Source organism: Chlorocebus sabaeus, chromosome X (genome assembly GCF_047675955.1).
Source record: "Chlorocebus sabaeus isolate Y175 chromosome X, mChlSab1.0.hap1, whole genome shotgun sequence".
NCBI classification, from domain to species: Eukaryota; Metazoa; Chordata; class Mammalia; order Primates; family Cercopithecidae; genus Chlorocebus; species Chlorocebus sabaeus.
The window spans coordinates 139983345-140010450 of record NC_132933.1 but is presented as its reverse complement, the minus strand read 5'-3'; the positions used below and the strand labels follow the sequence as shown (position 1 = coordinate 140010450).

At 42.1% G+C, this 27106-nt stretch overlaps 1 protein-coding gene and 1 long non-coding RNA gene across 3 annotated transcripts; one reads left to right on the top strand and one right to left on the bottom strand.

The window, feature by feature from the left end:
• Positions 1-5586: 5586 nt before the first annotated feature.
• LOC119619956 (uncharacterized) lies at positions 5587-11102 on the bottom strand. Its single transcript, XR_005236362.1, has 3 exons — positions 10982-11102; positions 8926-8987; positions 5587-6753 (listed from the first exon to the last, which is right to left on the bottom strand). It is a non-coding gene; the product is annotated as an uncharacterized lncRNA (long non-coding RNA).
• On the top strand, positions 9360-26341 carry TLR8 (toll like receptor 8). Of its 2 annotated transcripts, none has more exons than XM_007991037.3 (2): positions 9360-9447; positions 22224-26341. In XM_007991037.3, exons 1-2 carry the CDS (start codon positions 9445-9447, stop codon positions 25344-25346), a joined length of 3126 nt encoding a protein of 1041 aa, XP_007989228.1. In that variant the 5' UTR covers positions 9360-9444; the 3' UTR covers positions 25347-26341. The 2 variants fall into 2 exon arrangements, with proteins under 2 accessions (XP_007989228.1, XP_007989229.1); XM_007991038.3 differs by lacking the exon at positions 9360-9447 and adding an exon at positions 13093-13244.
• Positions 26342-27106: the final 765 nt, after the last annotated feature.

Sequence of the window (27106 nt, the reverse complement as noted above, 5' to 3'; positions counted from 1 at the left end):
AAGTCTGTAAAACATGGTGCTGTACTTGGACTCATGACATGAAAAAGACTCTTTCCTGCAGGACAGAGACCAAAGCTTACAGGCTTCCCCTCATTATGAATCTACTGTACAGAAGATAGACAAAGTCCCTACCTTCATGGGGCTAAAGATAAAATTTCCAAGACTTGGCCAGGTGCAGTGGCTCACGCCTGTAATCCCAGCACTTTGGGAGGCTGAGGCAGGTGGATCACCTAAGGTCACGAGTTCGAGGCCAGCCTGGCCAACATGGTGAAACCCCCCCAAAAATACAAAACATTAGCCAGACATGGTGGCTCATGCCTGTAGTCCCAGCTACTCGGGAGGCTGAGGCACGAGAATCACTTGAACCCGGGAGATGGAGGTTGCAGTGAGCCGAGATTGTGCCACTGCACTCCAGCCTGGGCGACAGAGCAAGACTTCATCTCAAAAAAAAAAAAGAAGAAGAATTTCCAAGACTCATTATTATTGATTGGGTTCTACAATTTCCCCTAGGCATTTCTGAAATGGTATAGAATATAGCTATGAAATTTGTATTCTGCATCACATAGATGTAATATTCAGAAACTGTTGATTGCATCCATCCATCCATCCATCCATTCATTCAGTCAGTCAATAAATATTTATGGTGTGCCCACCATGGGCCTGGCATGATGCTTAGGGTGAGAAGACACTGGTGAGCCAAAATAGAAATAGTCCCTGTTCTCCTGGAGCTTATTCAGAAATCCATTAATCAGATTATTGTGCTGAAGGAGATTCAAGTGTGATGAAGGAAAGGAAGAAGTTTCTATAAGAGTGTATAATTCTCATGTGATGACTTGGAAAAGGGAGCGAAACCAGGGAGCAGGAGGGGCAGGCTGCCCTGAGGAAGGCCACCCAAGGTGAGATGTGAAAAATGAGTTAATTGAACCAGGCAACACTGAAAGATGACCATATTTGGGGGCGGGAGACAAAGAGTGTGCCTTAGTCATACGGCATTTGGGAGCCTTTGAATCACCAAGTGGATAGAGATGCTGAGTCAGTAGGTGTCCATAGTCTACGGAGCTCAAATAATAGAGCTGAGCTGGAAAGATGCAGTTGAATGCTCTTGTGGCAATGGGACTAATGGACACCTTGGGCCAGGTCTTGCTACTCAAACCATGGTCCCTGGACCAGCAACATGGTCATCCCCTGGGAGTTCATTAGACATGCAGACTCTCAGGCTCCACCTCAGACCTGCTAAATCAGGCACACAGGCAGAAGATGACCCTGTCCCATCAATGACAAGGTTTATAACCACAGAGATTTTCAGGGTGAGGATAACACCACGTTATCCCAGCAGCGAGTATATATTTATTCTGAGACAGTCTCAGTGATTGATTTATTGATTGATTTATTTGTTTGTTTGTTTATTTTTTGAAGACGGTGTCTCACTCTGTTGCCTAGGTTGGATTGCAGTTGTGAGGTCTCGGCTCACTGCAGCCTTTGCCTCCTGAGGACAAGCAATCCTCCACCTCAGCCTCTTGAGTAGCTGGAACTACAGGCGTGTGCCCCTACATTTGGCTAGTGTTTTTACTTTTTTCGTAGAGACAAGGTCCAGGCTGGCCTCAAACTCCTGGGCTCAAGCAATCCTTTTTCACCTTGGCTTCCCAAAGTGCTAGGATTACAGGTGTGAGCCTCTACACCTGGCCAGTCCTAGTCATTTAGGTATCAACTCCTCCACCTGTTACAGTGGCCCTTAACTTTGCCTGCACCTTCCAATTACCTGGGCGGCTTTAAAAAAAGACTATGTCTGGGTTCTACCATAAAGATTGTGATTTAATTGGTTTGGGCTGCAGACTGAGCTTTGGGATTTTAAAGCTGGAGGGCGATTCCAACATACAGGCAAAGTTAAGAACCATTGCTTCAGAATCATTGCTTGATTGCAATGGATTTTCAAGCATTAGCAGGCATCAAAATCACCTGAGGGGCTTGTTAAACCAGATTGCGGGGCCCTACTTCTGAGCTTCTGATTCAGTAGGTATGGAGCTGGAACCCGAGATTTTGCATCTCTTACAAGCTGGGCCCAAGTGATGCTGATCTTGCTCTACTGAGCGGTTGTCAAACTTGACTGACTAATAGAGTCACATATGGGTGCCTGGGCCTTATGCTAGAGCCCCTGGATTAACAGATCTGAAGGTAAAGTCCTGAGATCTATGTATTAAATAAAAACCCACCCAGATGATCCTGATGTAGATGACCTAAAGATGAACTTTTGCAAAACCCTGCTCTAGACACAATTTATATTTATAACCTTAAGCACTGAGATGACACTGGGAATGCCATCTCTTCTCTTTTCCTTCATCCCCATTCAAGCGGATCCTAAACTCTGTACGCATTGCCTCAGGGGGGCATGTGCAGGGGAAGCAAGCTGGTTGGCTTTTGTCTTCTACAGGAAGGCCTAAAGGCCTTAGGGGATCACAGAAGAGCCCGTGGAATAAAGTGACTCTAGGGCATCAACCAGGTGTCCACGAAGGGAAGGAACAGGGCTGCTTCTCTGCCCCTTCTGGAGAAAGACGTGAAAAGGGAAGGGGAGGAAGGTAATATTAATAGATCAGGGGAGGTCTGTCAGACCTGAGAAAAGTGGGACCCTGCCAACTCTATGTGAGAAATGATCAATCTTCCACAGAGTTGGGATGAAGGAGTTGAATTTAAAAAATCAAGTGTGTACTCCGCTTCCACACACCCCACTCTGGTTTGCCACTACATCAGACTCAGAAGCTGTACCCAATCCTGGGAGTCAAGGATTCCTGTGAAAGGAAAATATCTTGGGCCCCCAACATCACTAAGCTAAAAAGTCAAGCTGGAAACTGCTCAGGGCAAACCTACCTCTCATTCTATTCAAAGTCATCCCTCTGCTCACTGAGATAGATGCATATTCTGATTGCCTCCTTTGGAAAGGCTAATCAGAAACTCAAAGAATGCAACCGTTTGTTTTTCACCTACCTGTGACCTGGAAGCCCCCTCCCTGCTTCGAGTCATCCCCCCGCCCTTTCTGGAAGAACCAGTGTACTTCTTACATATATTGACTGATGTCTCATGTCTCCCAAAAATGTGTGAAACCACGCTGTGCCCCAATTACCCTGGGCACAAGTTGTCAGGACTTCTTGAGCTGTGTCACAAGTACGCATCCTTAACTTTGTCAAATTAAACTTTCTAAGTTAACTGAGACCTGTCTCAAATTTTCGGGGTTCACACTCCCCACTCCTCTGAGGGTCTGAGTTGATCTTCTGGAGAGTCAGGTAGGATGAAAGCTCAGAGACAGACACAGAATGGAGTCATAAAAAACAAACATCTCTGCACATTTCAGTTGGTGGACTAAGTCACAGCAGATACATCAGACATACGTTTAACTATTTGAACATTTTTCACCTGGGTATATTTCTTGCATAATTGTATTTGTTTTGTTTTCAAAATTTAACTCAGTAAGTAGATTTAGAAGATACATTGGGAATCCTGAGCTTGATTTTATACGATTCATCAATTATAAAATTGATCCCTCCCTAGCATAGAACATAGTTAAAATCCTCTGTCTGTTCCAAAATGGGACGAGCAAAAGATCGTTTCATGGTGTTTCCTTTTCTTACATCTTAAGCACTTTGGTGCCTATAGGGCAAACTATGCATCAAAGTTGTTTTTATTTAGAAACTTGGATTTCCTTAACTGAAGACGCTCAAAAGCCTGCCGGGCGCCGTGGCACACGCCTGTAATCCCAGCACTTTGTGGGGGCCGAGGCGGGCGGATCACGAGGTCAGGAGATCCAGAGCACGGTGAAACCCGTCTTTACTAAAAATACAAAAAAAAAAAAAAAAAAGAAAATTAGCCGGCCACGGTGGCAGGCGCCTGTAGTCCCCAGCTACTCGGGAGGCTGGGGCAGGAGAATGGCGTAAACCCGGGAGGCGGAGCTTGCGGTGAGCCGAGATTGCGCCACTGCACACTCGGTCTGAAAAAAAACCCCCCAAAAACAAACAAAAAACCTGAAGCAAACCTTTTAGACATATGCACATTTCATAAACTTAATCCCAGCACTTTGGGAGGCTGAGGCAGGAGAATCGCTTGAGCCCAGGAGTTTGAGATCAGCCTGGGCAACATAGCAAGACCCCGTCTCTACAAAAAATAAAAACTCAGCTGGGCATGGTGGTGTGTGCCAGTAGTCTCAGCTATTTGGGAAGCTGAGGCAGGAAGGTCACTTGAGCTGAGAAGTTTGAGGCTGAAGTGAGTCGTGATTGCACCACTGCACTCCAGCCCGGGTGAAAGAGCGACACCCTGTTTAAAATATAAAATAAAATAAAATAAAATAAAATGACAAAATAAAATAAAATAATACAATTTTATACTGTACGTTGCCACACAAAAATTAGTACCTACCTGTTTGATCAGGAAGTCCGAGATATTGGGTGGTGGGCGCCATCTGGTGGCAGCATGGTTATTAACATCTTAGCCATTGGCTGGATCTTCAAGTCATTGCTGACTCGTGAAGGCGTTTCTGAAGTCCCTGAAAAAAGGTGCAGGTGCAGAAAGGAAGAAACGAAAATGCCTTTCTCGAATGCTAAAAGCACTGATTCTGGAGATACGAAGACTTGCAAAAGAGAACTAGAAAAAAAGAGGAAATAAAACATATTGGGGGGAAAGGGCAGAGGGGTCCTGAGACTGTGAGGAATCAAATGACGATCCCGTGGAGAAGTAGCCTATATAACAGGAATGGCCCTTCTCAAATCTTCTCCACGCCAAGCCTTGGGCCTCAAATCTAGCAGGTTGTTCTTGTGCTTTTCAAACAGCCCTCATATATTTGAATCAAGTGTCCCCAAAACCTTCCCACATATTTTCAGCATTTGGTACTGATCCCTCTACCAGATGCCCTGTCCCCAGCAAACAGCCTTGCCTCCTATATCTGTCCACCAATGGATGCGTCCTCAAATTCTGTCCTCTCTACATCAAACATGTTTTATGTCACCGACCTCATCATCATCTCACAAAACCCACATTCTTTCCTCACAGAGCCTATCTGCATTCATTCTCATTCCAAGGAGAGGTGACCCTTCCCTTCCTAAATTGCAAGCCCACCCACTACTGTCCCTGGTTCATTCACTTTCCCTACTTGGGAAAGTGGCTCCAGGAGGTTGACTCTGTCCGTTGCACACGTGACCACTCTTCTCCATCCTGCTGGCTTTTCCTCCTCACCTGAACACATTCCTTTTAAAATTATCTTCCCTCCAAAGATGTTTGTTGCAGCATTGTTTGTTATTTCAAAACATCAGGACAAGAACAAATGCCAATCAATAGGGGATTCGTTAAGTAAAATGCTACATGCATAACCATCTATAGAGCATAGCCATTTAAAAAAAAAAGAACAAGACAGATCTGCATATCCAAACCAGAATGCTAGCTGGAAAAAAAAGATGCAGAATAGCATGTATCATGTGAACTAAGTTTTCAAAAAGAATTCTGTATGCCATTATATATCAGTATATACGTAGGAAAAATTTTGAAGAACATATACCAAACAATTAATAATGGTTAACTCTGAGGAGTGGAATTTGGAGAGCGTTCATCTGATGTGTTCTACGTTCCTTTATTTGGATGTTTAGGACCATGTAATAATATTATAATCAGAAAAAAATTATATACAAAAGAAACTTCCCTTAATTCTATCCATTTGTCCTCTGTGTTTCCCTTTAATTTTCCCAACATCCATCCATCCATCCATCCCCATCCATTTTCACCAACATCCATGTGTGAGACCAGGCTGGATGGATAGAACAGCCCTTGGGCTCAAAAGGTGTACAGCCTGGTAGAGAATGTAACACAGAGCCACCAAAATGTCATCCAGCAGAGGAAGTGGCAAGTACGACAGAGCTTTCCGTTCAGATCCAAGCTTTGCTGCTGAATTTGGGTAAATGACTGAGCCTTCACGAGCCTGTTTCCTCTTCTGAAAATGGGGATTATAGTAACAAGCAGAGAGAATGGGAGTGGTGGGTGGGTAGAGCCTTAAGTAAGTGCTGGTGCAGAGGACTCCATCCCATCTGGGCCACACACCATCAGGAGGGACATGGGGACCTGAGGACAAAGAAGACAAGCAGCCCATATCCGCCAGCAGGACCTGGCAAAGTGGGCGTGACACCAACAAGTTGCATCCCAGAGGTGCCCACAAAGTGCTCAGGATTTGCAAAGCTAAGGTCAAGCGGAAGGAGGAGCAGACAGTTTCAGGAAGCACCTGTGGCCTATCTCACCTGTGTCTTCCCTGGCCAGGGAATGGCAGCCGCTTAAAGGGACTAAGGGAAGCCACAGTGTGGCTCCCAAACGCGGACGCACAGTAGCTGTCCTCTCAGGAACTCTGCACCCCCATTTAGAACCAGGATCACATGAGATTTGTGTAAAGGAAGCCTCTTGTGCATTTCTTCATCCAAATCGTTGACTTAAAAGTTTCTTCCACATAAGTCCTTTCACTTTAGCTTTTTATATATTTAGCATCGATTTCACAACAAACAACTGATTCCAGGCACTTGGTGTTTTCCCAGACCTTGAGCTTTTTCCAGGGTTGCACGTTATTTCCGTATGTGGTACTTCGAAGCGGCCCCAGTGTGGGAAAGCCATTTGCCGCCTTATGAATTGTCTGGTCATCACTGACTTGAGAGGAAAGGGCTGTGTCCAGGGCTGGGGAAGGCCCAAAGAGTGGTTCTTCAGGCCTGCTGTTGCCAGCAGTCCAGGAATGTGTGAAGTCTGTAACAACAAGCGTAGTAATAATAATTCTAGCTCTACTAGTTGAACACTCACTTTGTGCCAGCTACTTTTCTAAGAGTTCCACAATATGAGCAATTTAATCCTCGAAGCCAGCATCTGAAAAAGATACTAGTATTCTTATCCCAATTTGACAGACGAGAAAACTAAGGCTCGGAGAGGCTTATCTGCTGGTGATTTGTGTGTCTGGGAAGTGCACGTTGTCTGGCAGGCTTGCCTGGCAGAAGCGGTTCATGACAGGTCTTCTCCATTTTGGAATCAAGATCTGTGTCAGCATGGATGGCAAGGGGAAGAACAAGGAAAGATTGGTCTAGGAGATGCCCAGGAGCTTTGAGCCTCACAGTGTAAGGTGGGGAGAGCAGACCTGGCCACCAAGGACCAGTTTCTGGGCTTGGGCAGAAGCCAATCATCTGGCTACTTTACAAGCAGATGGAACTTCTGCTTCTCAGTAACCTTCCTGCCCTGGTGTCAATTCCATTTTCATTTTCATCTTTTAAGGTACTGCTTGTGTGGAGAAACCTGAAGGCTTATTTGGTATAAGTCAGTTACTCATTTTTATGAGTTTGCTTGACATAGATACTAGACTGTATGTGTGTATATATACATATAAACATGCATATGTACATAAAAAATATGTCATATATACGTTTTATATACACACACACATATATCTATATATCTATATCTATATCTATATGCATGCCTTATAAGGTCAATTGACTGGTCTACAATTGGCTGACACTTGGTGGCCTAGAAGCCAGGGTATGTGAGTCCCCCTTTTCTAGAAAGCTGACAAACTCTCCAGTTCCGAGGATCCTTGCTCAGTCAACCGCTGGAAGTCATTTTTAATTCTTTTTTTTTTTTTTTTTGAGACAAAGTCTCATTCTGTCACCCAGGCTAGAGTGCAGTGGCACTATCATGGCTCACTGCAATCTCTGCCTTCCGGGCTCAGGCGATCCTCCTACCTCAGCCACCTGAGTAACTGGGACTACAGGTGCACACCACCATGCTTGGCTAATTTTTGTATTTTTTTAGAGACAAGGTTTTGCCATGTTGCCCAGGTTGGTCTCAAACCCCTGAGCACAAGTCATCCTCCTGCCTCGGCCTCTGCAAAGTGCTGGAATTACAGGTGTGAGCCACTGCACTCGGTCCATTCTTACTTACTTTCTTTACTTTATTTCCGAGCAAATGTTTGGAGGGAAACCAAAAGACTGGGATGCGGCCAGCCGAGGTCTTTGGGTTCACAATCACAAATGTTTTTGGTTTGCCCACAAAGGCCCAGGCTGCACACTCTGATATCATAGGAATCACTTCTCAAACCGTGCACCAGGTCTTGAATTCCCTTAGGGTGTGATCTTTAGAGGTCCATCTAGGCATACCCACCCAAGCCATTCTTTGACTGCTGACAGGCCTTCCTTCATAACAAGGTGTTCCACAGGCCATTTATATATGGATATCATCTCTGCCCACTCTGCTGCCAATTTGGTTTTCTCCCACTCCTGGGGTGTAAGGCAAGATGAAACATATCACATCCCATTCTAAACTTTATTCTTGTGGCCAGGGGTCAGCCAACTTTTTCAGTAAAGGGCCATATCACAAATATCTTAGGCTTCACAGGCCAAGAAGCAAATTTGGAATATTATGTAGGTACTTATAGAGTAAAATAAAAATTTCCACAATTATTTAATTGATGAAACTCAAAATGTAATAATAATAATCGAAGGCAGGTTTTTTTGTAGCATAGGTTTAATAATGAGAAGAATGGAATCATTTTTGGAGGGGATAACATTCTGCTTAGTTGGAATTTAAAGTTAGTGTTCTTTATCATCAAATCCATTGCCAATGTTCACCTAAAAATATTTTCACTTCTGGGCCAGATTTGGTTCAAAGGCTGCAGTTTGCTGACCTCTGCTCTAGGTTAAACCTTTTGAGGCCCTTGCTCTGCGAGCATAAAATTGAATCCATTTATCAGACTAAATCGGGAAGATTAAATTTTCCAGCCTCATGAATGCTCAGCCATTGACTCACTCGTTCATACAATGAACACTCATTGAGCTTATACTATATGCCAGGTGCTGGGGGAGGCACGGGGCACCCAGGAGAAAGGTGCTCACTTTGCGGCCACAGCCTGGTAGGAGGGAGACCCACACCTACTGGTGCTATCTCAGAAACATGTGGAACAAAGATGAAGCAGTGTTCACGTTATTCGCCTACATCTGTGAATTATACAAGGAAGATGAGCTTGAGAAATCCTAAGTTCAGTACAAATTTATGGTAACTTTTTTAAAAAAAGAATACACTGAAGTTTTCTTAGTGAATGGAATAATGTTCCCTTTTTCTCCCCTGTACACACAAATACACAAAAACTAAAAAAATACACTGTATGTGTCTGATTTGGGTTGTATTTACATCATTTTATAAACAACTTTTTCCTGCAACTTCAGTTTCAAAGTTTTAAAGCACAGTCAATTAATGATTTGGCAACAGCTAAGCAATCACAAGTTCCCTTCTTTTCATGTAAACTTCTGTAAAACACATGCGCTAGGTTCTGCTGATGGTAAATAGACCCACATCAGGAAGTTAGCCATTTTCTCTTCTCGGCCACCTCCTGCATAGAGGGTACCATCCTGCACTGCTGCAAGTTACGGAATGAAAAATTAGAACAACAGAAACATGGTAAGCCACTTCTATTTCTTTAGCAAAGCTTTCCAATAGAACATGGGATTTCTGACCCAGAAATCTGGGTTGGTGGCAAATAGTGTGAGCCAAGAAAGTAATAAATGGGCAAATAAGGATAAAAATTAAAGATCAAAACAACTGTAAATGCAGGTAAAGCGGCTTTTGCTGTGATCTTTAATTTGTGCATATGTTAGTATAAAAGAATTAGAGAGTAAATTTTGAAAATCAAATGCAGTGATGATCTTACTAATTTGAACAGGAAAATAAGAAAATTCCAAGTTAGAAATTGAACTGGAAATATTACTTACCGGCCCCACCAGAGACAATATCCTCTTCCAGAACAACAGGTTGGAGGAGAAGGTGAGGGAAATATTTTTCCTTTGCTATTTCTGTAGGAAAGGACAAACTCTCTTCCTTCACATACATAGGTCAATTGCTAAAGCCTAGTGAAGCCTGAGCTTAATCTACTGTTGAAGGCTTACAATTCAACATTAATTGCTACTTTTCTTGGTCAGAGTTTTAAAGAATTAGGTTGGTGCAAAAAAACCGTGATTACTTTTGCACCAACTTAATAACATGCTACAATTTCTGTAGTTATTATTTTACACTGTCTAGATATAGCAGGTCATCCGTTTTTGTTATTGTCAAGAACTGTCAGACTAAAAACAAACTTTACACTTGTTTTTAAATGATACGTTTTCTAGAAAATTCAATGAGGTTTAAGAGTAATTGAAAAATCTGATTTCAAGAGTCTCATCCAAAATTACCATATATTTTCCCCCAAAGTCCTTGGAGTTAATTTTGACAATTTAATGTACACTTAAGTCTTTTGATGTTAATGTTTTGTTTTGTTTTGTTTTGAGATGGAATCTCACTCTGTCACCCAGACTGGAGTGCAGTGGTGCGATCTCGGCTCACTGCAATCTCCGCCTCCCAGGTTCAGGTGATTCTCATGCCTCAGTCTCCCAAGTAGCTAGGATTACAGGTGCGTGTCACCAAGTCCAGCTAATTTTTGTATTTTTAGTAGAGACCGGGTTTCGCCATGTTGGCCAGGATGGTCTCGAACTCCTGACCTCAGGTGATCCGCCTGTCTCGGCCTCCCAAAGTGTTGAGATTACAGGCATGAGCCACCGCGCCCAGCCTGAAGTTAATTTTTATACCCACCTAATGTTCATTATGGATCTTGAAGGTAAATTAATTCTGCACTAAAATTTTATGATGCTTTACAAAATGACTGTAGGTGGCCCATATGCAATTGGGTCAACTGGGCCAATGACACATATGGGATTGCAGTTGAAATTATCCAATTTCTACTTGATATTTGTAAGCTACTGCGATAGCCAGTATAATTGTATTATAAGAAAGTAGTAAATAGTCAGGGCCCGGTGGCTCACGCCTATAATCCCAGCACTTTGGGAGGCCAAGGTGGGCGGATCACTTGAGGTCAGTAGGTAGAGACCAGCCCGGTCAACATGGCAAAACCTTGTCTCTACTAAAAATACAAAAATTAGCCATGTGTGGTGGTGCGCACCTGTAGTCTCAGGGACTCAGGAGGCTGAGGCAGGAGAATTGCTTGAACCCAGGAGGTGGAGGTTGCAGTGAGCAAAGATTGTGCCACTGCACTCCAGCCTGGGCAGCAGAGTGAGACTCTGTTTCAAAACAACAACAACAACAACAACAACAACAAAACCAAAAAAACAAAAACACAAACCTGGTAAATGGAGTAATAATAAAATCAAATTAAACTTGCAAAAATGGCCACTTTGCTCCCCTGGTGGCCAATGGAGGTCAAGGACCTGGCTGACCTCCTGCCTAAAGGCAGAGGTTGTTAGCCTTGGCAATGGACTCAAATCAGAGGGGGAGCTTTCAAAACTCCTGCTGCCCAGACTGAACCCCAGATCAATGAAACCAAAATCTCTGGATATGGGGCTCGGCATTTGTAGCTTTTAGAATTCCTAAGTATCTCTACTGTGCAGCCAAAGTTAAGAATCAGTGCCTTAGAGCATCAACAGTTGTTTGGTCTTTCTTAAAAAGCACAGTCCCTTTTTTTAGGTGGCTAGAAATGCTCCAGTAAGAGCTGAAATGTATTTACTAGCCACCTTGGTTTGATTTTAGAAAGCAAAATAGAAGTTCTAAGTATGCTTTCTCTGAGAAACTGAGACTTTAGATAAGGGCGAAGGCAGTTGATGGAGTTCATTCTCCTCTTTCAGTCACTGCTTCTCATCTTTTCATTATAATAACCTAAGAACCTCAGAGTTTATGAAAGAGAGAGCAGTCTTATGGAAGACCCCAGACTTACAGAATATTAGGGCATGTTTCACAGGGAAGGATGTCATTTCCCAAGCTTAGTCTTTGAAACTAACCATGGACATTGTTGAACATTAATGTTGGACATCATTTGTAAGTGCATCTTAGTGTCACCTCCAGGATCCATTGAGGGGAACGTCATTCCAATGGAACATCTCTGAGTTCAACTGGGTTATTAAATGCAGTTGAAGGATTTGTTATTTTTAAATTAGTAGCCCCAATTTATGACTATTCAAGACCATAGGACAAGCCTGCCCAACCCTCGGCCCACAGGCTGCATATGGCCAAGGACAGCTTTGAATGCAGCCCAAGACAAATTCATAAACTTTCTTAAAATATTATGCGATTGTTTTTTAGCCCATCAGCTATTGTTAGTGTTAGTGTGTTTTATGTGTGGCCCAAGACAATTCTTCTTTTTCCAGTGTGGCCCAGAGAAGCCGAAAGATTGGACACCCCTGCTATAAGACATAGTAATTTAAATGCATAACCTGTGGTTCTGGATTGGCATTAGCAGATACAGGCTGTGTTGATTTTGCAGACAGCTACAAAGAGCTGCTAGTTGGTGTGTATGTCTAAAATCAGTAGATTTCCTGTGGTTCTAAGGAATGACAGAATCTGGAAGTTCTCTGTGGTAGCCTGCTCAGTGCAGAAAGGGAACGTGGAAAATCTGCCACTAGCATTTGAGTCTTGGAGGTTCCACATAGGGCTGTCAGGTCTCTGCTGATCATTGAAACCAGATCATGGCCAACTAGCCCCTTGGCTTCAGCCCTCCTAATTCATTAACTACTCAGGTAAATCTAGGGTCACTTTCAACTCTACCACCTACCATCTGAGTGACCTTGAAGACATTCATCTCTCTGAGCCTCAGGTCCCATGTCTGTAAAGCAGGGGCCTCATGGACTTCATTTATTTATTTATTTATTTTTTGAGGATTAAACAAATGTTCCCTACGCTATTTCCCAGCATCCAATAACACGATTTTTCATATTTTTGTGTATGTTAAGTCAGGACCCATCTCTTTACTGATAAGTGTACTTAATGTGGTCATGTTTTCTTTTGTCTTCCAAAGTTGTTAGTGAATCCATTGAATTTGGCATGGGTAAAATAAAGTATCTATTATTAATTGTAAATCTCATCTAAAGTGACAAATCCTACCTGCATAACCATTTCTTAATTTCCTTTCATCATGTATCAGTGGTCAACATTGTTAACTGCAAATGAATCAGAATCCATTAAAAATTAGAACTATTTCCAATCTGGCAAAAATTCAACTCTGGTTGAATCCAAACATTGTGCTGAAGCAGCTAAGTAATTCAGTTGAGGAGATTAATTACATTTTATAATAAATAGGTTCTCTTGACACTTCAGTGTTAGGGAACATCAGCAGGACCCATCCCAGGAGACCTTGAAGGAAGCCTTTCAAAGGGAGAATGAAGGAGTCATCTTTGCAAAATAGCTCCTGCAGCCTGGGAAAGGAGTCTAAAAAGGTAAAAAGCTGTTAATTCCAGGAAGGCAGCTTTAGGCCCCTCCCAGACCACCTGCACTGCACACTACGTGGGATTTATTTTAGCCTCACATGGCAGCATCCCTACCTTTGTGCCCACACATCTGGTCTCCGCCCTGGCTGCAGCCCTCCCCTTCAGGCAAATTCTGGGTGTGACCTGTCTGCTCATTGCAATTCCCAGGGAATGAGTTTTCCACGAAGGCAGACTTTCTGAGCTGTTCTTCAAAGTGCGCTGGTCTTTTAAAAATGTGTTTGGTGGCCATCAGCATCCAATTTCAGAAGAAAGATTTGGGTGAGGACTGAGAGAGTTGTTGTTGTTGTGCTGTCTGTTTCCTTCAGAATCTGCAGAAGAAAATTGGTAGGTCATGTACTGTGGACCTAACCAAAGAACAGATGCTGTATGGAAAACAGAAAAACTGTTGTGAAATTGCTTCCTCAGTAGCAATAGCTGTATTTGGCAGGGAGAGGAGAAGTTGGGCAGACATTTTTTACTTTTTTTCTTTTTCATGATTCATATGTTTTCTTTAAAGAAGTGGGTTTTGCTTTTCTCTGGGTGCTCCAAGACAACCCCAGTGAAGGATCTGGACCACAAAGACCCAGTCATCCTCATCATCAGGGTGTTCATTGCAGCAAGCTCAAGGGCATGCCAGGCAAAGGGCTTTTTTCTGGCAGCATGAACTTGTCTCAGCAGAGGGTTTCACAGAACAACTGTCATTTACCTGTTCTCTGCTCTTACTTGATTCGTTTCCCAGGACTGCTGAAACAAAGTACCACAAACTTGGTGTATCAAAACAGCAGAAATATATTCTCGCACAGTTCTGGAAACCACAAGTCAGAAACCAATGTGTTGTTGGCAGAGTTGGTTCCTTCTTAAGGGGTTAGAGGGAAAATCTGTTTCATGCCCCTCTCCCAACTTCTGGTGGTAGCCAGCAACTCTTGATGTTCTCTGGCTTGCTGCTGCATCTCTCTAGCCTTCACATCGCTCCTCATGTGGGTGGCCTTCTTTCCCATGTCTCTATTTCCAAATTCCCCTTTTCTTATAAAGAGACCAGTTATTGGATCAGGGCCCACCTTAATTCAGTAGGATTCCATTTTAACTTGATGACATCGGCAAAGTTCAAATAAGGTTGTATTCACAGGTACCAGGGGTTAGAACTTCAAATTATCTATTAGGGGCACAATTCAACCTAAACACTCCCCTTTTTTGATTCTCTATTCTTCCACTTCTGCTCAATCCAGGTTCTTCACTTTATCAGCTCCCAATCTAATACTTATCTTATTTCTAGTAAGCACCCTCTTCCTTATCTTAACTGGTCCCTGGGGCCTGGCCTGAGCCCCATTATACCATCAGCTGTTGACATCAAGGGTGGACTTCTCTTTCAGCACAGAAGGCACAGGGCTGTAGGCTTCAGCCTTCTCTGCTTTTCTCTGCCCCATCTACTGTTCATCCACCTGCTTTCCATTTTCCTAAACTTTGTAGACAATTCTTGTCAACTGTTGTCTTCTCCTACACTTTCTTTGATCTTATAGGATTCTATTATTTTACTATTGCTTTAATGGGAGCACCCAACTGTTAGGTTCAACCAACAGAAGTTGGTTGTGCTCTCTCGCTCTCTCTTTCTTTCTGTCTCTCTCTTTCTCTCTATTTGCATAGTGGTATTTTTTTTTCCTCTATTTTATTTGCAGAGTTGCCATTTCTCTAAGTTATTGTAGAGTTGCTGTTTCCCTATTCTATTTGCATATTTCTCTTCTACCAAGCTGGATTGTTTCTATTGATTGGTTCTGCTGTAATGAGGGTGACTTCTCCTTAGTACCTTTCTCACTTCATCTGGGACCAGATGCCCTTTGATATCTTTTTGGAGCCACAACTTTTGGTAGTCACAGGCATGGGTGTGGCTGAAAGGAAGAACTTGGCTCAGAAGGTACAGCTCTTGCTGGGCCTTTGGTCTCTGCTCTGTCTTCTGAGATCAGTGGCTGCTAGGACCTGGGGTTCCCCCATGCCAGGTATGGTTACACAGCACTCCTATGGACTTGAGCAGAGCACCCTGTAAGGTGAGCATTAGTATTCCATTCAAACTCTGTGCAGTCCCACATGGAATATAGAAGGTGGAGCAATGAAGGTCTCCCCAACTTCTCTGCAAGCAACCTGTTCACCATTTCTTGCCCTTCCCATTTATGTACTTTTCAAAATCAGATTATTTGGAATTTGTCAACTCATGTTTCTTACTTTAGTACTTTTTTGGGAGGACAGCATTAGAAACTTCAAGCTCTTAACTAAAAAATGTCTTTTGGAATGTTCTGGCCATTTCCATGGCCCATAATTTGCTTTTAAGCTGCTTTAGACTCCCGGAGGCTACTTTCATCCAGAAAGAACAGAGCAGAGCTCAAAAGACTCCAGTTTTTGGTCTCTAGCAGCCTCTAGAGGATTTTCCCCTCAATTGCTCTCTGCCTCGTATGAAATAGAGTTGGATTTGAAACAGGATGTTGAGGCCTTACCTCCAGGCTAGTGAGGCCACACAAGATGGATCCTGCCCTCTGGACCCGCCCAAGTGTCCACCGAAACATGAGTTACCTAACAACAATGTTTTGTTTAGCACGTAAAGGGAATGGTCTGGAATCTGGCCTTGCCCTGACGTATTCTCCTTGGACCTTTTTAAAAAAATAATTTGTGTTAATCTGTAGTTAAAAATTGTAATAAGGACCTGACAAACACTACCTCAGTCAGATGATAAGGTACACATAAACAGTGAAAGTCATGTTGATAGCATGCACTCTTCATATGATATGGCTAGAATGGCCCTGCACTTCTGTGATCTTCCTCCCCTAGACCCATCGGCTCGGTATAATCATGACAAAAGCATCAGACAAGTCCCGGTTGAGGGACATTCTACATAACCATTTCCCTTCCCAGTTATATTTTTCTCCACAGTACTTTCCACTGTCTAACACTCTATCTTTCAAAATGGGCAAGTATTTTAATCTGGTTTGTTCATTGTTTTATCTGCAACTCAAATACAGTTCTTGAAATAAAATAACTGCCTAATAAATATTTAATGAATGAATGAATATAGAACTGCCTTATCCATTTAATTGCCACATGGTATTCCATTGTGTGAACATGACATCATTTATTTACCCAGACTACTACTCATAGGCATTTAGATTATTTCCAGTCTTTTGCTATTGCTAACAGCCCTTGCAGTGAACATCGTTGTATATAAACATTTGCATATATGAGGGTGTGTCTTTAGGATCTACTTTTAGAATTGAAATTGCTGACTCCAAGTATATGTTTCCAATTGTGATAGATATTACACATTACCCTACATCTTAGAGGTGGTGTTAATTTAGACTCCTACCAGCAAAATTTAAGAGTATTTGTTTCCCCACATCCTCAACTGCATAATAGAGTAAGTGAAAAATTGTATGACGGTGTAATTTTTGAGTGAGGTTGAATGTCTTTTCGTATGCTTTAAGAGCAATTTATGTTTCCTTTTTATGTGAACTGTCTGTTAATATATTTTTTCAATTTTTCTATTGGGTTATTTGTCTTTTCATTAATGCATATACCTATTACATATTTATACCAAGTATGTATTAAATACTAACACATTGATAAAACAGAGCAGAAAGCCTAGAAATAGATCCAAATAGCAGAAGAGTTAGTATGTGATACAGGAAGCTTATCAAATCAGTCAGCAAAAGATCATCCAATTAATAATGTTAGGGTAAATGGGTCTCCATTTAGAAAAAAATAATGTGGGTCTACACCTCACATTTCATACCTAAACAATTCCAGTGGGATAAGAAAATGAAATCATAAAAAATTACTAGGAAAAAGTTGAGAAAATTGTTCCTAAAACTGAAGTGTGGAAGATCCTTTATGCCTTACACTGCCCTGAATGATCTCATTCACACCCATGGCTTCAATTGTCATGACTTCCAAATTCATTCCTCTGTCAGAACTCTCCTCTGAGCTTCAGACCCACATGCTCAGCTGCCTACTGGGCATCTCTACTTGAATATTACAAACTCAACTCAAAAGCAACCTGCTAAACTTAATTAATAGTAGCCCTCCCCCAAACAATCTTCCTTCTCAGTGAATGACACTCATCCATCCAGATGCACAGACCAGGAACCTAGAAGTCACTCTGATTGCATCCCTCTCCCTCACAACCTCTACCTCCCTTAATTCATCCATTGCTATGTCTCTCAAATGTACCTCCTAAATATCTCTTGAATGCATTTTTTTCTATCTCTATTGCCACTACCCTAGTTCAAACTCCCATCATCTCATGACTGAAGTTCTGTACCCTCTTGCCAGTGACCACTACAGAATCAATCTAAGCATGGTGCCATCCTGCTTAAAAACCTTCAAAGGCTTGCATCACTTCTCAGATGAAGATCAAAATCCATTCTTGGGGATAGGGGAATTGGAGAGATGTTGGTCATAGGACACAAAATTTCAGTTAGGCAGGAGGAAAAAGTTCTATTGAAGAGCTCTATTGTGCAATATGGTGACTATAGTTAATAACAACATATTATACACTTGAAAATCACTAAGAGAGTCCATTTTAAGTGTTTTCACCACCAAAAAATGATAAATATATGAGGTAATGCATATGTGAATTAGCTTGACTGAGCCATTCCACATGTATACGTATTTCAAAACATCATGTTGTACATCATAAATGCATACACTTTTTAGTTGTCAATTTAATTAATATTTTTAAAACCCACTCTGGTCTTTTTTTTCCTTTTTTGGAGATGGGTGGTCTCTGTCCCCCATGCTAGAGTGCAGTGCACGATCATGGCTCACTGCAGCCTCCACCTCCCAGGCTCAGGCGATCCTCCAGCCTCAGCCTCCCAAGTAGCTGGGACCACAAGCGTGCACCACCATGCCCCACTATTTGTTTTTGTATTTTTTGTAGAGATGGGATCTTGCCACATGACCCAGTCTGGTGTCCAACTCCTGAGCTCCAGTGATCCACCCGCCTCAGCTTTCCAAACTGCTGGGATTACAGGCGTGAGCCACTGTGCCTGGCCCACTCTGGTTTTTACTCAAGTCCCTGGCTTTCTCTCAGTCTCTTAAACTTATGTTCTCAGTAAGATGAGGACTGAAAAATGTCCACTGAACTTGGTGACATGGAGATACTGAGAATCTCAATGACATCTCCATTAGCTACTTCCTCTGTGCCATTCCAGTCCTCTGGGCCCTACTGTGGCAAGCAGTCATACCATGGCAAACATGAAAGCTGATGTGCCTTGTCTCAGACCCACACCACATCTCTCTGGATTCCTGTCCCAGGGCTTCTCTGGAGGTACAGCCTGGGAAACTCACGGGAATAGACACAGGGCCTTTGCACATGCTGCTCCCTTTTCCTGAAAAATTCCATTGACACCTTCGTTGTGCCTTACACATGCCTACTCAACCTTAGGATTGCAATTCAGGTTTCACTTCTTTTTTTTCTTTTTTTCTTTTTCTTTTTCTTTTTTTTTTTTTGAGACGGAGTTTCACTCTTGTTGCCCAGGCTGGAGTGCAATGGTGTGATCTTGGCTCACCACAACCTCTGCCTCCTGGGTTCAAGCGATTCTCCTGCCTCAGCCTCCTGAGTAGCTGGGATTACAGGCATGCGCCACCACGCCCAGCTAATTTTGTATTTTTAGTAGAGACAGTGTTTCTCCATGTTGGCCAGGCTGGTCTCGAACTCCCGACCTCAGGTGATCGGCCCACCTCGGCCTAGGTTTCACTTCTTTATGGAAATCTTCCCCAGTTGCCATGACTAGGCCAAAGTCCCCTCTTGTTAGGCTCTTACAGTGTCATGCACTTCTTTTTTATCACAGTGGAAACCTTGTAATGTATTTAAGTCATATCTGTTGTACCCATGAGACTAGGAGCCAATTCATATATTGTGAGTGTAATCAAATAGACTCCCCAGGTCACCCACTAGCTAATCAAGGCAGGGATGAGTCCAGAAGTGACTTTGAAATCTAGCAATGTTGGGACTTGGAAATCACACAGGCTGAGATCTGCTCAGGTGCCTGAGCAAATATAGCATTGCCTGCGGTGTCTCCCCCAAAGTGCCTCGCATGTCTGAGCCCCGTTGCCCCTCCTTTTGGTCTGCCTGTGTCTTCCAGTACAGATGTGAAGCCTGGAGACCCATGGCTGCCTCTGCAGGAGCTCCATGTTTTCAAGCCATAAATCATCTTAGAATCCATAGCATCTAGATATATTAGTTTTCTATTATTGCAGAACAAATCGCTCCCAAATGTAGAGGCTTCAAAGAATACCCATTCATTGGCCTAAATTTCTGTGAGTTAGAATCTGGGCAGGTTTGCCTGAGTTCTCCACTCCAAGTCTCACAAAGCCAAGCTGGGCTCTCATCTGGAGGCTCTGAGTAAAAAGTTGTTTCCAGGTTCATCCAGATTGTCAGGTGATTTCAGTTCCTTGCCGTTGTTGTTCGACTCACCACCCCACCACCACCCCGAAAACCTCATTTCCTTGCTAGCTGCCTGCAGAGAACCACTCTCAGCTTCCGCAGGCTGCCTGCATTCCTTATTGTGAGGCTCCTGCATCCTCAAGCCAGAAATACTGCATCCAATTCTTCTCATGCGTCTTACCCCTCTGACTTTTCCTTCTGCCGCTAACCAGAAAAAACGTTCCATCTTCAAACGATTGTATGATTAGATTAAGCCCATCCAGATAAATTCCCATGTGCCATATAATATAATGTTATCACAGCAGTAACACCCAGGACAAAATTCATGGGGGCCATCTTAAAATTCTGCCTACCATACCAGGTATAGTAGAGCCTTGTTTTAGAGCAAGTTAAACATTAAACAGCAACAACACAATAGTGTTGCATTTGAAAATAGCTACTAGCAACTGAACATTTCTGGGAGTTCTGCTCCACTTTAATTTCCATCTCAAAAGGAGCTGGCTTTTCCTTGGCTGTTACAAAGGGAAATAATTATTGACACTCAGAATAATCAGTGTCCACATAAAAATCTTTTATAACATAATGAAGGTGTGACATATAAAGGTGTTAGCTCACCGGCCCTAAATTTTAGGAGTATTTTTTAAAAGGCACTTATGGCTGGGTGCGGTGGCTCAAGCCTGTAATCCCAGCACTTTGGGAAGCTGAGGTGGGTGGATCACGAGGTCAGGAGTTCAAGACCAGCCTGGCCAAGATGGTGAAACCCCGTCTCTACTAAAAAAAAAAAAATACAAAAAATTAGCCAGGTGTGGTGGCATGCACCTGTAATTCCAGCTACTCCGGAGGCTGAGGCAGAGAATTGCTTAAACCTGGAGGGACGGAGGTTGCAGTGAGCCGAGATCGCGCCACTGTACTCCAGCCTGGGTGACAGAGCGAGACTCCGTCGCAAAAAAAAAAAAAAAAAAAAAAAGGCACTTATCTGGTTTAACCCATAATAAAGACATGAGTTGGGCTTTAGTGAAAAATCTAGGCTGGTTTCTGTGTTCAGTGAAATAAGATTTTTGAGAGTTCTCTTAATTACTACCCTTAATCAAACCAATCACATTAATCTGTTTATTGCATTGTATGGTTACCAAAAGTAACATATTCAGCCCTCTGTTTATTAAGAAACAGTAACAGAAAGTGAGGCACTCTCCTGTGTTACTGAGGGTGCATAAAAATATAAAGCACCATGTGTCTTCCCTAGAGAAGTTTCCAAATTAGCAAGCAAATAGCTATGAATGCTAATGTTTGTGTGATAAGGAACATATGAGTAGTAGTTATTCCACAAACAATTTTTTGAGTGCTGTTTACATTTGAGGCACTGTTCAGGCACAAGGATTTCAAAAGGAGATTGTGTAGTATGATGGCTTAGTTGTTCAAACTATGATTTTGGAATCAGATTGGCTCAAGTCCCAGTGCTACAACATACCATCCTTCAGAAAGGTACTTAAGTCTGTTTGTTTTTTCATCTGCAAAATATAAATAATAATAGGACCTACTGCACTGTGTTCCTGTGAGCATTAATGCGGGTGATCAAATGTTTATGAAGCACTTAGCACAATACCTGACATTTTGCTTGTTATTATTATCAACATAAGGTGCCCACTTTCCAGTCATGCAAGAAGAAAACATAATATATGTCACCATAGAAGTATAGAATAATTGTGGGAAATACCAGTAAGAGAGATACAGTTGTATAAATAAGGTAAAGATGACTGCCTTGAAAATCTAGGATGATACCGTATTAGAAGTGCATCTGAACTCTCCATGGGGGCTGGCCAAAGTTTCATCAAGTGTCATGTCAGTAGGTTGATGCTATCAATATATAGCTTGCTAAGCTATAGACTTACTATAAACCATAGCTGTGGTCCAGCTTAGACTCATTATGGTGGTGGAGTATCTTGATTAATGGCCTCTGCAGAAGCTTCCCAGGTCTTCTCATCATCATAATCTCAGAGAGCTTCATCTTCAACTTCCTTTTTTTGTTGTTTTTGAGACAGGGTCTCACTCTGCCATCCAAGATGGAGTGCAGTGGCACAATCATGGCTCACTGCAGCCTCAACCTCAGGGGCTCAAGCCATCCTCCCACTTCAGCCTCCCGAGTAGTTGGGACTACAGGCATGCACCACTATGCCCGGCTAATTTTTTAAATTTTTGTAGAGACAGGGTCTCCCTATGTTGCCCAGTCTGGTCTCAAACTCCTGGGCTCAAATCATCTTTCCACCTCAGCCTCCCAAAATGTTGGGATTACAGGTGTGAGCCACCACACCCAGCCCATCTTCAACTTCTTTTAGCACCATGAAGCTGAACATAGTAAAAAGTAAAATCATTCTCGACCTAATCTGATGCAATTTATTTAATTGTTAAGTGAATGCACACATCAAAACTCATACAAGTATGGTGTAGCACTGCTAATTTATTTACAAAACACCTGGCAAATACCGTTACTCTAATACTGTGCTTCTGCTTTTGATTTTCCTTAGGAAAACATGTTCCTTCAGTCGTCAATGCTGACCTGCCTTTTCCTGCTAATACCTGGTTCCTGTGAGTTATGCCCTGAAGAAAATTTTTCTAGAAGCTATCCTTGTGAAGAGAAAAAGCGAAATGGGTCTGTTATTGCAGAGTGCAGCAATCGTCGACTACGGGAAGTTCCCCAAACGGTGGGCAAATATGTGACAGAACTAGACTTGTCTGATAATTTCATCACACACATAACGAATGAATCATTTCAAGGGCTGCAAAATCTCACTAAAATAAATCTAAACCACAACCCCAATGTACAGCGCCAGAACGGAAATCCTGGCATACAATCAAATGGCTTGAATATCACAGACGGGGCATTCCTCAACCTAAAAAACCTAAGGGAGTTACTGCTTGAAGACAACCAGTTACCCCAAATACCCTCTGGTTTGCCAGAGTCTTTGACAGAACTGAGTCTAATTCAAAACAATATATACAACATAACTAAAGAGGGCATTTCAAGACTTATAAACTTGAAATATCTCTATTTGGCCTGGAACTGCTATTTTAACAAAGTTTGTGAGAAAACTAACATAGAAGATGGGGTATTTGAAACACTGACAAATTTGGAGTTGCTATCACTATCTTTCAATTCTCTTTCACATGTGCCACCCAAACTGCCAAGTTCCCTGCGCAAACTTTTTCTGAGCAACACCCAGATCAAATACATTGGTGAAGAAGATTTCAAGGGTTTGATAAATTTAACATTACTAGATTTAAGCGGGAATTGTCCGAGGTGTTTCAATGCCCCATTTCCATGCGTGCCTTGTGATGGGGGTGCTTCAATTAATATAGATCGTTTTGCTTTTCAAAACTTGACCCAACTTCAATACCTAAACCTCTCTAGCACTTCCCTCAGGAAGATTAATGCTGCCTGGTTTAAAAATATGCCTCATCTGAAGGTGCTGGATCTTGAATTCAACTATTTAGTGGGAGAAATTGCCTCTGGGGAATTTTTAACGATGCTGCCCCGCTTAGAAATACTTGACTTGTCTTTTAACTATATAAAGGGGAGTTATCCACAGCATATTAATATTTCCAAAAACTTCTCTAAACTTTTGTCTCTACGGGCATTGCATTTAAGAGGTTATGTGTTCCAGGAACTCAGAAAAGACGATTTCCAGCCCCTGATGCAGCTTCCAAACTTATCAACTATCAACTTGGGTATTAATTTTATTAAGCAAATCGATTTCAACCTTTTCCAAAATTTCCCCAACCTGGAAATCATTTACTTGTCAGAAAACAGAATATCACCATTGGTAAAAGATACCAGGCAGAGTTATGCAAATAGTTCCTCTTTTCAACGTCATATCCTGAAACGTCGCTCAACAGATTTTGAGTTTGACCCACATTCGAACTTTTATCATTTCACCCGTCCTTTAATAAAGCCACAATGTGCTGCTTATGGAAAAGCCTTAGATTTAAGCCTCAACAATATTTTCTTCATTGGGCCAAACCAATTTGAAAATCTTCCTGACATTGCCTGTTTAAATCTGTCTGCAAATAGCAATGCTCAAGTGTTAAGTGGAACTGAATTTTCAGCCATTCCTCATGTCAAATATTTGGATTTGACAAACAATAGACTAGATTTCGATAATGCTAGTGCTCTTACTGAATTGTTCGACTTGGAAGTTCTAGATCTCAGCTATAATTCACACTATTTCAGAATAGCAGGGGTAACACATCATCTAGAATTTATTCAAAATTTTACAAATCTAAAAGTTTTAAACTTGAGCCACAACAACATTTATACTTTAACAGATAAGTATAATCTGGAAAGCAAGTCCCTGGTAGAATTAGTTTTCAGTGGCAATCGCCTTGACATTTTGTGGAATGATGATGATAACAGGTATATCTCCATTTTCAAAGGTCTCACGAATCTGACAAAGCTGGATTTATCCCTTAATAAGCTCAAGCATATTCCAAATGAAGCATTCCTTAATTTGCCAGCGAGTCTCATTGAACTACATATAAATGATAATATGTTAAAGTTTTTTAACTGGACATTACTCCAGCAGTTTCCTCATCTCCAGTTGCTTGACTTACGTGGAAACAAACTATTCTTTTTAACTGATAGCCTATCTGACTTTACATCTTCCCTTCAGACACTGCTGCTGAGTCATAACAGGATTTCCCACCTACCCTCTGGCTTTCTTTCTGAAGTCAGTAGTCTGATGCACCTCGATTTAAGTTCCAACCTGCTAAAAACGATCAACAAATCCGCACTTGAAACTAAGACCACCACCAATTTATGTTTTTTGGAACTACACGGAAACCCCTTCGAATGCACCTGTGACATTGGAGATTTCCGAAGATGGATGGATGAACATCTGAACGTCACAATTCCCAGACTGGTAGATGTCATTTGTGCCAGTCCTGGGGATCAAAGAGGGAAGAGTATTGTGAGTCTGGAGCTAACAACTTGTGTTTCAGATGTCACTGCAGTGATATTATTTTTCTTCACCTTCTTTATCACCACCATGGTTATGTTGACTGCCCTGGCTCACCATTTGTTTTACTGGGATGTTTGGTTTATATATAATGTGTGTTTAGCTAAGGTAAAAGGCTACAGGTCTCTTTCCACATCCCAAACTTTCTATGATGCTTACATTTCTTATGACACCAAAGATGCCTCTGTTACTGACTGGGTGATAAATGAGCTGCGCTACCACCTTGAAGAGAGCCAAGACAAAAACGTTCTCCTTTGTCTAGAGGAGAGGGATTGGGACCCGGGATTGGCCATCATCGACAACCTCATGCAGAGCATCAACCAAAGCAAGAAAACAGTATTTGTTTTAACCAAAAAATATGCAAAAAGCTGGAACTTTAAAACAGCTTTTTACTTGGCTTTGCAGAGGCTAATGGATGAGAACATGGATGTGATTATATTTATCCTGCTGGAGCCTGTATTACAGCATTCTCAGTATTTGAGGCTACGACAGCGGATCTGTAAGAGCTCCATCCTCCAGTGGCCTGACAATCCGAAGGCAGAAGGCTTGTTTTGGCAAACTCTGAGAAATGTGGTCTTAACTGAAAATGATTCACGGTATAACAATATGTATGTTGATTCCATTAAGCAATACTAACTGACGTTAAGTCATGGTTTTGCGCCATAATAAAGATGCAAAGGAATGACATTTCTGTCTATATGGCTATGTACCAAATTACCCCAAAACTTAGTGGTTTAAAACAACACATTTGCTAGCCCACAGTTTTTGAGGGTCAGGAGTCCAGGCACAGCGTAACTGGGTCCTCTGCTCAGGGTGTCTCAGAGGCTGCAATGTAGGTGTTCACCAGAGACATAGGCATCTGTGGGGTCACACTCATGTGGTTGTTTTCTGGATTCAATTCCTCCTGGGCTATTGGCCAAAGGCTATACTCATGTGAGCCATGTGAACCTCTCCCACAAGGCAGCTTACTTCATCAGAGCTAGCAAAAAAGAGAGGTTGCTAGCAAGATGAAGTAACAATCTTGTAATTGAATCAAAAAAGCGATATCCCATCACTTCGGCCATATTCTATTTGTTAGAAGTAAACCACAGGTCCTGCCAGCTCCATGGGAGTGACCACCTCAGTCCAGGGAAAACAACTGAAGACCAAGACGGTGAGCTCTGATTGCCTCAGTTGGTCATCAACTATTTTCCCTTGACTGCTGTCCTGGGATGGCCTGCTATCTTGATCATAGATTGTGAATATCAGGAGGCAGGGATCACTGTGAACCATCTTAGCAGTTGACCTAATACACCTTCTTTTCAATATCTAAGAACTTTTGCCACTGTGACTAATGGTCCTAATATTAAGCTGCTGTTTAGATTTATCGTATATCTATGGCTACATGGTTATATTATGCTGCGGTTGCATTCGGTTTTATTTACAGTTGCTTTTAAAAATATTTGCTATAACATTTGACTTCTAAGGTTTAGATGCCATTTAAGAACTGAGATGGATAGCTTTTAAAGCATCTTTTACTTCTTAACCATTTTTTAAAAGTATGCAGCTAAATTTGAAGCTTTTGGTCTATATTGTTAATTGCCATTGCTGTAAATCTTAAAATGAATGAATAAAAATGTTTCATTTTATAAGAGGAGTGTATAATAAACATATGATAGAGAAATTGGTCTTTAATATTAAAAGAAATTGCCATATACACTGAATTTTTTGAGAACTCTTTTTAAAAAACTATTTGGTAGAAATCAAAGGGGAAGAAGTTTTCATGAAGCTTTTACATTAAGATACTTATTAATAGAGAAATTCTATCTTGATTCCCTACTCAGAAGACATAAAGTCAGAATGCCTGGCTGTTGGTAGCCTTTGTGCAATTCCCCCAAATGAAACAACTTTGGCAACCCTTTCCACTTCTACTGATCCCTTGGTTCCTCTGCATCAGTCCATAGCATCCTCTATCCAGTATGAATCTTGAGATATCTAATGAAATTTACCTGAGAATAACTAGAAATTATCCGAGCATAAGAAAAGGAAGTCCCTTGGCCGGGTGTGGTGGCTCGCGCCTGTAATCCCAGCACTTTGGGAGGCTGAGGCGGGTGGATCATGAGGTCAGGAGATCGAGACAATTCTGGCTAACACGGTGAAACCCCATCTCTACTAAAAATACAAAAACTTAGCCGGGCATGGTGGTGGGTGCCTATAGTCCCAGCTACTCGGGAGGCTGAGGCAGGAGAATGGGGTGAACCGGGAGGCGGAGCTTGCAGCGAGCCGAGATTGCACCACTACACTCCAGCCTGGGCGACAGAGCGAGACTCCGTCTCAAAAAAAAAGAAAAGAAAAGAAAGAAAAGGAAGTCCCTTCAGAATGAAAAGAAGAGAAACCTCCAAGGTATCATCTTACCT

Excerpts from the sequence above, each read along its gene's own strand:
- TLR8 (XM_007991038.3), top strand. The coding sequence starts at position 13,188 with ATGAAGGAGTCATCTTTGCAAAATAGCTCCTGCAGCCTGGGAAAGGAG. Across the intron at positions 13,245-22,223 it reads TGGGAAAGGAGTCTAAAAAG|GAAAACATGTTCCTTCAGTC; the intron begins GTAAAAAGCTGT and ends GATTTTCCTTAG.